The 12,922-nt window shown below is 39.6% G+C and overlaps 1 protein-coding gene across 1 annotated transcript; it reads left to right on the forward strand.

Moving 5' to 3' along the window:
* Positions 1–1,221: 1,221 nt before the first annotated feature.
* Positions 1,222–5,870, forward strand: prph2a (peripherin 2a (retinal degeneration, slow)). Its single transcript, XM_053341577.1, has 3 exons — positions 1,222–1,802; positions 3,604–3,850; positions 5,664–5,870. Exons 1-3 carry the CDS (start codon positions 1,222–1,224, stop codon positions 5,868–5,870), a joined length of 1,035 nt encoding a protein of 344 aa, XP_053197552.1.
* Positions 5,871–12,922: the final 7,052 nt, after the last annotated feature.

Consider the following 12,922-nt stretch of genomic DNA (forward strand, 5'->3'; position numbering starts at 1 on the left):
TAATAAAATGATGATAATAAAATATCAAATGATGCAATATTTCTACTTCATCAATTAGCAGCAATTTAAAAAGACCAACACAGCTTTATAGCTGTGTTGGTCTTTTTAAATTGCTGCTTAAAAAATTAAAAGAAATACAGACATGCTGGAAACAGAATGAAACAACAGCCATTCAGCTGAGATGTTGCAGTGAGCAACTTTGCAGCTCTCGTCCGTGCCAGCCACAGAGAAGATTGTGAAGACAGTGTTGATTGTACCAGCCATGATAGCAAGTGACAGTAAGTTGATTATTGAGAGCACTTAAATGTAACTTCTTAGCTTGCATGATCTAAGATGGCTGTTTTTGTTTTCTTATTTCCATATTATTGTGTGACAACAATATGTCCATCTAAATTCATAGTTATAAATAAATTCTTTGGGCATACAATCATGCTAGAGGAGTTGAAATGTGATCCTGAAAGCTCTATTGTTTCTGTGAATGGGTTACTGGAGCTTGATTAACCCAGCCTATGTACTCCACCAAGAAGACATCCGGTTTGTGTTGAACTTGCGGACCCTTACGCATGGCTATGTTCTACTTTCATGTCCATGGTCTTTGTCAGCTGAGCTGATGCCTTTACAGCTCCTGGTGTGTTCAATCAAGGAGACCATGACCACGTGAACGCTCAAACCAATTATGGCCCCTGGCACAGGCTTACGATCAGGCTCATCTTGTGTAGAAGGATTTCTGTAAATTGGATCAGGCCTCTTACAGGGGCTTAGCATGACGTACTGCAACTTTGAGTTTAATCATGAGGATCCTCGGCAATCCTCCTCCTCTCCAGGACAACCGAACATCACGATTAGCCTCACCTGAGTGTTCGGAAAGGGAAAATTGGTAGAAGTTGGGAGAAATACAGCCTTATGAGATTGGAAGTTTCTGGCACAATGGGAGAGGAAAGATCTTTGAAGAAATAACACTCCTGTGCTCCTCCAGGGTCCTCCTGGCTCCTTCTTTTCTGCTCTTTTGCTGTGGGATGGATTACAGCCTGAGCTGAATCCTGTCCTGTTGGAAAAGCCAGAGGAGACCCGGACAACAGAGAGACAAGGAAACAGGAACTGGGACTGTAGCTTGGAGCACTACCCAAACTACAAGGCCACTAGAAATCTTGGAGGTCCTGCTGCTTTAGGTTATCATTTGGCTCCTTTCTTTACAGGCAAGGACACTTCTCAGATTGAACAATGGCTTTGATGAAGGTCAAGTTTGATCTGAAAAAGCGAGTGAAGCTCGCTCAGACAGTATGGTTCATGTACTGGTTCGCTGTAATGGCTGGTGTGCTGGTCTTCAGCATGGGCCTATTCTTTAAGATTGAGCTGCGGAAGCGCTCAGAACTTATGGACAACAATGAGAGCCACTTCTTGCCCAACCTGCTCATATTGATGGGTCTATTAGCCTGTGGCATCAACGCCTTCGGAGGCAAAGTCTGCTACGACTCTCTAGACCCTGTAAAGTTTGCAAAGTGGAAGCCTATGTTGAAGACCTTCTTGGTGTTCTGCGTGGGTTTCAACGCCCTGCTTGTTGTGACGGCCCTGCTGTGTTTCTTGATGAGGATCCCTCTGCAGTTCACCCTGGCTGAGGGTTTGAGGAACGGCATGAAGTTCTACAAGGACACAGACACACCGGGGCGCTGCTACATGAAGAGGACCCTGGACCTGATGCAGATGGAGTTTCGTTGCTGCGGAAATGACAACTACAGAGATTGGTTTGAGATTCAGTGGGTTAGCAACCGCTACCTGGACTTCGCCGCAAAGGAAGTCAAAGAGTAAGTCTTTAGTAAGTTAGACATAACTTATGAATAGTAGCGGTTGCAGAATAGAAGTATATGTTTGATGTGTGATGTGACCGCAAAATGACCCTTTTGGGCTCATAGAGATTGTCATTGAGCCTCAGTGTGTCAAGGTGGGGGGCACTGAGGTGGGGTGCTCAGGGGTTATCTATATAAAGTCAGTGTTCAGTATAAGTGGATTTGAGGGGAAGGTCCGCAGAGCTGATCACTTTCGTCCACCAAGGATTACCATCACAGATATCGTGAGAGCAGTGGGGACGTGGCACTGGGGGCTTGGAGGGTAGAAAAGGTTACTAGGCAGTTTTATGGATAAATTTGGGAGGAGGGGCTTTGGCGATTATGTACAGAAAAAGATACATGGGGTTAAATGGGCACGAGTGGGATTAAAAGTACCCAGTTCCAGTCCAGTGATATGTGGCCCCTTTTTGATTTCCTATTGATGTCTACACTGAGTTTAGCAGTAACAAGTATGCTGTTTACTTTGTGAGAACACCCAACGGCTGTTATGAACGTTAGCACATCATTAGTGTTTAATCTCCAGGATTACAGTTCAGTGTCCTTCAAGAATCAGTGTCCCATCCAATCAGCAGACAACTTGGCAGAACTCCATGAACAGCACTGACCAATAAAACAATTTGCAGGAGATTTAAAAACCAACGTAAACACAGCCTGCTCAGTGACAGTAACATTAAAAGTAGGAAAGTGACAGGTCATAGCTTTTGTGATGCCATCAAGGGTTAACCAAAGAGCAAATGAAAGTAATAATAGATAAGCCCTCTCTTAATGGTACATATCAAGTGCATGAATTAGTATTCAGAGTGATATTCCTGTATGCTCTGCTCAGTGTTGACCCAAATGTTTTATCTGGGATGCTATTTTGGACTTGATTAGGTGTTGATGTGTCTAGAAATCACTGATCCATATCTGACCTACGCCAGTCTTTGTGATCCAATCGCACTTGTCTTTCCATTGACCTACAACTATCAGTCACAGCTGAGATCCGCTCTTCAGATTGAGTGCTGACACAAATGTCGTCGTCTGGCTGTTGGCACATTTTCTTGTTGTCACCTGGAACACATTTATTGATACTCAAAGGTTTAAAGAAAATGGTTTGGATAAAGCCCCATAATTGAAACTATGATTTCACATTTATTGTTCTCTATGTCTCTACCTTACAGACTGTTAATGTGTGTGATGTAGTCCTGCGTGATACAGACATAATCAATAAGCATGGTGTAATTAAACAATAGACAGTAAGAATTAATGGTAGATAATGTTTGATTGATGATTGTACACCAGTGACAGTGACATTCAAGCTATGCAGGTGTTAAATACAACAAAAAAGGATAATAATGAACACAGTAAAGGCATCTACAATGTAATACTTCGTCAGCTCTGCAATATTCCACCTCTGTGACATTTGCAGTGCTCGTTTTTTTATTGTTGAGGCAAGAGTGTGTGGTGTTGTATTGGACTGCATCAAATTGTATAATACAACACCACAATAAAAATGTACTTCTTTCTATCCTTAAGAACAAAATTTAATTTGATTTGATGCTTGACTGAGGAGATAAACTGTGCAACATTCAACGACAATGAACACAACACCTTGCAGTTATTCTTGGAAGAACATAGTCTTGCTAATTACACCTCAACTAATTTTAACCCACACATGCTACAAATATAGCATGGAAAGGTCCCGACCTTTAATCTCACCCCACTTTCTCCAACCCATCATAACATGACGCTAACATGACACTTTGCCTGATCCTCTTAGCCGCATCGGGAGCAACGTGGACGGCCAGTATCTGATGGATGGAGTCCCATTCAGCTGCTGTAACCCAAGCTCCCCCAGACCCTGCATCCAGTATCAGATGACCAACAACACTGCCCACTACAGCTATGACCACTACACCGAGGAGCTAAATGTGTGGAAACGTGGCTGCCGTGATGCCATGCTGTCTTACTATGGGGGCATGATGAACGTCATTGGAGCCCTGGTGCTGCTGGTCACTTTAGTTGAGGTCAGGGCCACAAATACACACATATTCACACAAATGCTGATGATACATTTCCACCTCTAATATCAGTAAACACTATTGCTAACTTAATGTTAACAAATTAGTTAAAAATTAGTGCGAAGTTACAGTAGAATATCTTCACATTGCTGTAAGATGTGACATTTAAACATTCCCTCCAGATATAAAAAATACTCCTTATATACTTTGATCTGGCTTTTGGACAAAAGGGTCATCTACCTTGTTACAAATCCTTTATTTTACATGAATCTATAGATATACAAGTTTTATTTTCATTCCAAAAGTGGACACAAGATGTCTTATTCACTGTAAAATCCTTTCTTAGTGTATAGTATGTGCATTGGAGGTTTCAGGTTTCCACATCACACTTCTATTCTGTTTTGTTAGTTGTATATAAAAACCTCGATTGACTTCTAAACTCAGATTTAAGGTGAGCTCAGAGAGACTTTACTAGCCTTCTGGTGTCAAACTCTGCACGTGCATCATTCTGCACATGAAGTTTAAGCATCCAAGTGAAGTAACAATAAGACAAACACATTTTTGAGTGCGAGGGGTCTGTAGTGATTGAATTAATGTCTCAACTATCTTCCAATAAATTCAGGGTAGGCTCAGTTAAAAATTCTCAGAAGTCAGGTGAGGTGAGCTACACGAATTGAGGTGAACAACAAGTGTATAAACATGCAAAGCTGTGACCCAGTTGGCATTCTTGTCACCACATCCTTCTATTTTCCTGTCTTCTCTCCTTTCCACTCTCCGCCCCCGTCATCCGCAATATCTACTTACTGCATCACCTTCCTAGACAACTCTATCCTCTTTTTCTAAACATCCTCCTCCTACCATACTGTCAGATTACCCAAAAGAGTAATCCTATGGCACCCAAATGGCATCTCTCCTCTCTTCTCCCTTTGGCCTCCACTGCCAACATCTGTTGTTGTTGTTGTTGTTGATATTGTTAAGGATCTTCTCCCCACAAACATACGCTCACAAAGCCGTGAAGTCAGCCATAACATGAGTTCCTCACCTCCAGCAGACAGTAGATGGTACTATTTAGATAACATCTCTGTCTCAGAAATCCAGCAGCTCTAAAAACTTGGATTTGGGCGATAGCTGATCAGACACACAGTTGGAGGAATCCCAGATTTAACAGTAGTTATGCAAGCGTCTCTATGCTGACACAGATAGTGGACTCAGAGATGGAGTAATGAGTTAATCTGAGGGAGGTGACCAGGGCAGACCCACTTCCTGGAGCCTGATCTCCTGATCTGATGTCACCATTCATAGTAAATGACTTCTGAACTTTTCTGTAGAACTTTAAATAAGTTCAAGAATTTCTAAGATATCTAAATGATGAACTTTTTTCCTTTACATACAGTTTATGTATATATAAACATACATACATACATATTAGAGATTCAAGAAGCTAAAAATGTAGCTGCAACTACACCGTTTGAGTCCAGCCAGAGATCTTTATTGTATTTCATCCCCATCGCTTTTCTCCCTTCATTTCCTGTCTGCTCCATACTGCACATTATCTGAGAAACATGTTAGAGCTCACTTTTATAATAATATGTACATTAAGTCAAAGAAAACTGTATGTATTTGAATGAAAACTTACTGAGTTTGTCTATATCAAGTTATTTGTATTCTCATACTTACTTACTTTCTTCAAAAACAACATTTTTTAGCTTTAAAAAAGTTGTGGGCCTCAAGAATTTTCAGCTCTCTTTGAGGCAAATAATCTCTAATAGTGCTCATAAAAGGTTGAATAGTATCTGATATGTGTTCCTGTCATTTCCAGATTGCGGTGACTGTGGGCCTGCAGTATGTGGACACCTCCCTGTCCACTTTGGCTAACCCGGAGGACCCAGAGAGCGAGAGCGAGGGCTGGATCCTGGAGAAGACAGTGAAGGAGACGTTCACCGACATCATGGACAAAATGAAGGCCATGGGCAAAGGTAGCAAGGTGGAGGAAGGGGATGAGGCAGCAATTGCAACGGTTAGCTGAGATAACCCCTCCTGCAAAAACTGACACCACTCTACTCTCACCTGATGAGGAGGAAGGGGACGTGTGAGATTTTTTCTACCAACATTTATTATGTAGATACGACCTTCACACACATATTTGGCTATGAACTCCTTTTAAATGGACTCCTTACAAACGGACTCCTTGCATAAATAATACTTTATATTCACACATAGAGAGAAATAATTGGAAGGATGAGTTATTGGTTATGGTTTTTCATTTCGGTTTTCCCCAACCAAACGAATCCATCTCAATCTCCAATTCTGCTTCACAGATTTACTGTTTTGGTTTCTAACACTGTGTGGATTTGGATCATTCCTATTTCCAAAAAATGTACAAAATGATAAGTCAAGCAAATGTGAAATGTTTTGGTTAAAATCAGAGGCTTTGAATTCACAAGTAAGTATGTAATTTTTCCTTTCTAGCGTTGTCAGATAGTTTGGCGGGGAGAGCAGACACTTAGGATGGGGATGGTGGTTGCTATGCAACCCCCCCTCTCATGGAAATCAGAGGTGCAGATGGGAGATATTTACAGGCCAAGAAAAGCAGAGTTTTATTTTTGTTGACCTGTCTATAGTGCTTTGGCTTGTAGCTGATACTGTTCGTAGGCAAAGAAAACAAATTAAAGCCCACATACTCCAGTCCACCTTTATCCACAACGAAAACTGGACCTGTTCTTGAGATGGAGTAAAATTAAGAATAAAATGAATCAGGATGAATTATGCATGAATGTTGCAGCACATGGTCAAACAGTGAGGCACGGGAATCAGGAGGTGAGCCCCGGAGAGAAGCAGGGGCAACTCCAAACCTGTGGAGGATGAGGGAAATTGGCAGCTAAATCTTGGCTCCTGACACCTGCACTATAATCTCAGATCCTCTTTTATTCTTCCCTCGTGCATTCAGTAACTGTATATGACACATATGTATATTCTAACAACTGGGTTGCTGTCTTTGTACATAGTGTAGAAATTATGAAAAAAATTTAACTTTTTTAAAATAATGTAATTAATCTAAATCTTTTATCTAAATCCATGTAAAGTTTCTTTTTCCATATGATTTTTTTTGGCTCTGTGTGTCTGTGTAGAAAATGAATAAAGGATTTTAGTGATGTGAATCGAGTGTACAATAATAATGATGTTGTGTTGTCTCGACCTTGAGTCTTACAGACCTGAGATCAAGAAGTGAAGGCACGCTGTGAGTGCCGCAGGGTTCCTGATTAAGTCAATAGGATAAGGGCAATTATGGAATTACTGCTTTCACATGGACATGGGATGACTCTTCACATGTCCAGTGTGAGGACGTGTCTATGTGTGTGTGTGTGTGTGTGTGTGTGTGTGTGTGTGTGTGTGTGTGTGTGTGGGCAGGAGGGGGGAAAGAGAGGGGTTATACACCAGATGCATTCACAAACCACATGTCTTTGCAAGTGAATTTTCCATACAAAAGTTTCTCATAAATTGCATTTTTATTGATTCCACAATTTGATATATTAGAATCAGCTTTGACTTCAGAGGACGCTCGTTACAAATCATTTGATCCCCTCAGTCCATATATTGATAAATGACAACTTGTAAGATATCCATTTTGTTGAAACTCAAAACCAACATTTTGGTCTGATGGTCGAGATCCACAGATTCTGAAAAACCCCAGACATCAAGAATCAGCAACCATGATAAACGAGCCAGTGTGGCTTAGTTAGAGCAGATGGGAGGGGGACATGAAGAGTCAGCAGGAACGGTAAAGAGGCCAACTCTGCACGGTATTTTTGTTGGACCAAAGCACATAACCGGCGCTGAGTAGATAAGAGGCCTAATCGGCTTTAGATTAGCATGAGCCCCTCGAACCAGGTGAGCAGGTGATGTCCTCCTGCAGGACTCACGTCACAAAGACAGAGACAAACAAGAGAAAGTAATAGTCAGAGCAGGATGAAAAATCATGTTGTTGAACAAAACGTTATGTTCCTGTCAAGGCAAACAGGGAATCACATTAGACATTTTCCACTAAGTAATAGTTTGTAATATCAAACTTTACAGCAAAGCACTTTCCTTTGCCCTAAAAGTATTGATTATTTATTTCTTTTAAAGGGAATGATCAGTTCAGTTCTGCACTTTCACATAAATAGAAAGAGATCCCTCCTGGCTTGGATCCATCTTCAAACTTCAAAGATGTGCTGTTCTCTGGTCATTCTTGTTAAAAAAGGATTTACATTTAATGAGACTACCTTATTAAATAAAACTTTTATATTAAAGTTTATAATTATGATAATAATGATAATACTGTCATAAATTAAATTGTGCGGCCCACAAAAGGACAGGAGCAACTCTGGATCAGACTTACTTCAACATGCTTCAACTGATTTTTCTCTACAGTAGAGTGTGTTTGAGTCCAACTTTTAAACGATAAATGAAATATGGTTTGAGGAAAGGAGGTTTTTGAAAATTGTCATAAAATAATAAGTATCAGTTCATGTGTTTAACTATATTGGCGGTTGCAGTGTTTGAGTTTGGCTTCTGGTGGTCATAAATCAACATGGCAGACCCTTGTTTATATGTCTTAACTCATACTGCATGATAAAACATCTTCCTAACATCTGTCAGAGCTTGTTTTATAGGCATATATTTGTACAAGTTTCCAAATGTTCTTTCCAAACAAATTCTAACTCACAAAGGCAGCTGTAACTACAGCCGCAGAGCCAACATCTATTTACTATCTTGTAGTCAGAAAAACAAACAAGTGGCTGGCTACATCCTGTTCCCACTGTATTCTGCTGCTCTCTGTTGGTGACTGCAGGTAACAAATTGAGATTACAGCTGAATCGTACCCACTGTGAGAGAATCTAATCAATTATAGATCTCCTGCAGTGATCTTAAATGTAGTTAGCCTTCCAGCGGATTCACTTTCCTTTCTGTGATTTCTGCAGATCTCCAGCTGCTTTTCATATTGCTCACACCCAACTTTTTTTTATGTGCCTTTCCAGATGTAAGTTACTTCAGACTACAAATTACATATTTCCTCTGTGTCCTTGACAAATATGTTGGCACGCATCAAACCTCCTGACCACTGACAGCTTCTCACTCTCAGCTGTTTCAGTTACACTAAACGTCCTCAAGAGGGTATCTTTCCATCAGTGATAATGTTTCTCCCACATTCTTGTTACAAGGGCGGCCTCCCCATTGCTGAAAACTGCATCAGTAAAGAAAATGTGTTACTCAGGCTTGATGGTAATAAAAAAAAGAAACATGTTTAAAACAATTGCAGTAAGCCCCCTTTTTATGTTATGATGTTAAGACTCATTTTAATGAAACTAATGATACGAGTGAGCACAATCATCCCCCCATACTCTTCAACATTTTAGATGAAATAAACTGGATTAAGCCTTCAGTGATAAAATAATGGTTAATTTCATCAGTAATTGATCTGTTGATTACTTTTCTGATTAATGGAGTAGCTGTTTAATGTATAAAAAGTCAGAACAAATATTAAGAAATGGCCATCAAAAGTTCCTGGAGTTTACAATTTGGCTATTTTGTGTGACCAACAGCCCAAAACCTAAAGCTATTCAATTTATAAACGATACAAAAAATGTGTAATGCAATGAAGATAACTGGATTTTATCATATTTATCTCTCCATGGGAAATCCTCCTGTTAAATTCCTCATCCAAATGAAACATTTTTACAACATTTAAGCGCTTGATTGCAAACATTTGGTCTGTAAAATGTCCAAAGTTAGTTAAAAAAAAAGGGCCATTACAAGTTTCTGGAACCCAAGTTGTTATCTTGAATTTATTTGTTTGATTAACTAACAGTCTAAAAACCCAAAAGTATGTAATCTAAAATGAGTAAAGCAGCAAATCTACACATTCAAAAAGGTTGAAACAATGAATATTTGGCATTTCCTCTTTTTAAATGGCTTAAACAATACATTGATTGACAAATGTGATCCATTAACTAACAGTTTCAGCAGTCGAATGATTTATTCAGAGTATAGATAAACAGATATATTAACTGAGTGCATATAGACGTTATAGGCGATCGATTTTAAAAGCAGCTTTATATGAGTCCAGAATGTGACTTAGATGCATACTTTTAAATATGCATCGAGAGGCTGCACCGATGAATATATGCAACGTCTGAGTGCTAATTAATCATTTAGAGTAGATATTGAACATGCAATAGGTGTTACAGTGAAAGGATGAGTGGCATGTGCTCTAATATTAACTGAGTCAACCTTGAGGTTTCGCCCCAAAGGTTAGGGACAGTGTGGCTCACCCAGAGCAACTATCACATCTCACTTTACACTTCACTATGGCTGAATAAATATGGCAGACAGAAAGAAAAGCAGAGGCAGAGGCAGAGAGTGAAAGAGAGGCCCGTGACTGGTAGATGTGTGGCCTGCTCAGAGGGGCATTGTTGGAGCTATGAGAGGACAATGCACTGCCCCCGCCCTGAATACTCGCCATACCAGCTGACCAGCCATTACCAACACTGCTGCTGCCCCATTACAATTCCTGCTGCTCTGACACACACACACACATACACACACACACACACACACACACACAGAGAAACACACACACAAACATACACACGCACTCACAAACTCTCTCAATCATAACTTTAGTCTTACAAGGCAAAAACACACTCTGTCTAACAGCGGACAGAGGAGAGAAACCAGGTGGGAGGCCAGCAGTGCCTGACAAAAGGCTTAAGTCAAGGCATGCATGGGCACACATATTATCTCGCCTCGGTGTGTGTGTGTGTGCGTGTGCGTGTGTGTGTGTGTGTGTTTGTTCACATGTGTGTGATTTACAGCGAGTTAAGTTTAGACCCTAGCACCTAGCTGTTTCTTCAGCAATGACATTTCAGTTGCCCGAGCAGCAGCCACCCAGAGAGACCAAGCGGCACACCTCGCACCATCTTATTATTTCAGGATCCTCCCCGGTCAGAAACTTCCTAAACACAAGCGCTCAAAGATGAGGGTGTGAACAGGAGGGGAGAGTTTCACGTTGCGTAAAAAGTAGAAACACAGTGTTATAAAAATACTCTTTTACAAGTAGAAGTTCTGCATTTGCTTTACTAGTAGTAAAAGTAAAGGTGCCATTACTAAAATACACTTAAACAATCAAAATTAGGGGTATTTATTGTGCAGAATGTCCCCTGCTATTACTATTATTTACTTAGATTAGATCATTATCATTGATTTGTTAACATGTAAGAGATAATTAATAGTAGCTGGTTGAGGTGAAGCTGTACTGTTGGGTACAATAAATCACATTTTATAAACTCAACATGTAAAATCTGCAAAGTATGGGCTTGAAACAATAAGTGGATTAATCAAAAAGTCAATCTACAGAGAAATGAATCATCAAAACATAAAATATTTGAAGAAGAATGAAAAAAACTGGTTTCAGCTTCTCTACGGTGAAGTTTTGCTGCGTTTCTCTGTTTATCAGTACATCACTTTACACAGAACTTATTTCTTCTTTTTCTCTTTCTTACACTAAAAATCAATAATATAAATATAATAATAATAATCTGCAGTGGTGGAAAGCACTGTACTGTCAGGTTTGAATGTAGTATTACCATTAAATGCTAGATTATACCCTATTTACTCCACTACACTTCAGAGAAAAAGTTCTGACAGCCACACAGTAGTTACCAGTTCATTTACACATTGATATTTAACATATAATAAGCTTATAAAATACAATATAATGCATCGTTAAAGATTAAAAAACAGTAGATCCCAACCTTTAGCTGAATAGTGGCCCCTTACAAAAACAGCAGCATCTGGTTTGGGGCCCTTCACTCGTCTCAGATGTCTACGAGTTGCTGTAAACTCCACCAAACATCTCAGATTAAATAGTTACAGGCCAGAAAATGTAGAATTATCTAATATTTCAGAAAAAAAGAGAACTGTATAGGAAAGTCTGTTATTCTCTTATTTACAATGCTCCCAACCCCCGAACTTGTGACCCTTCGGAGAGGGTCTGACCCCGTTTATGTGCCCCTGGCCAACACTACCATATATGTAGAGGGGTTACTACTACTATGACCTAAGTGGTTAAGAGATGCTGTGCCCCATCAGTACTAATCTGATCATACATTATGTCATGGAGACCATTTTTCAGCAGAAATTGTACTTTTATTTCTATATTTTTACTTTTAATTAAGATAGTAGGATTTTGAATGTGTGACTTTTACTTGTTATACATTGTTGTAGTGGCACTGAATACTTCTCCCACCACTAATAATCGATGTAGCTGCAGCTCTCGTAGCTTTACTGCAGCTGTCAAATAAATGAGCCATGGTAGAAAGTACAGTATTTTCTCTGGCGGACCCCCGCTGACATGGATTACACGCTATATTAACGTAAAATCTCATAATCTCATATCTGCACATTTGTGATCTTTGACGACGCGTGACATTAACACAACTTGCGTTATTATTTATTAATTGCACGCTGCATATACTGTTTTACACTGTGAAGACTGGCACATTCCTGCACAATAGTCTGCACATTTCAACTCAGTGTCATCTTTTAAATCTATTGTCTATATTGTTTTGCTTTGGATCATTTACTTTTTTTACTGTAAAGCAGTAACTTTGTAATACATGAAGTTATTATTATTATTATTATTATTATCTTCAATTTAAATTTGAATTTTGAATATATTTTACATATCTTTTATTAACACATTCATTTCTTTCTTTTTTTACAGGATTACTTAATTTAGATTATTTAATGTACAAAAACACCCATGCAAACTCCTTATATGTGCATCTAGTCTGCAGTAAACCTGGTTCTGATCACAAGTTGTGTGTGTGTGTGTGTGTGTGTGTGTGTGTGTGTGTGTGTGTGTGCGAAGGGAAATACTCAAGTAAAGTACAGGTAAGTGAGCACATATATGCACTTGTAATAATTATGTTGCACTACTGGTGAGAGGACGCATGCACACACACACAGACACACAGAGACACACACACACACTACACAAGACAAGTGATGGACAGTGACTCATGCAAAACAGGTGTG

The sequence above is a fragment of the Scomber japonicus genome, chromosome 20 (genome assembly GCF_027409825.1).
Source record: "Scomber japonicus isolate fScoJap1 chromosome 20, fScoJap1.pri, whole genome shotgun sequence".
NCBI lineage: Eukaryota > Metazoa > Chordata > Actinopteri > Scombriformes > Scombridae > Scomber > Scomber japonicus.

Bases quoted from the DNA above. Each gene is read 5' to 3' on its own strand.
- prph2a (XM_053341577.1), top strand. From the start codon at position 1,222: ATGGCTTTGATGAAGGTCAAGTTTGATCTGAAAAAGCGAGTGAAGCTC. The intron at 1,803-3,603 runs GTAAGTCTTTAG...TGATCCTCTTAG, and splicing joins GCCGCAAAGGAAGTCAAAGA to CCGCATCGGGAGCAACGTGG. The intron at 3,851-5,663 runs GTCAGGGCCACA...TGTCATTTCCAG, and splicing joins TGCTGGTCACTTTAGTTGAG to ATTGCGGTGACTGTGGGCCT.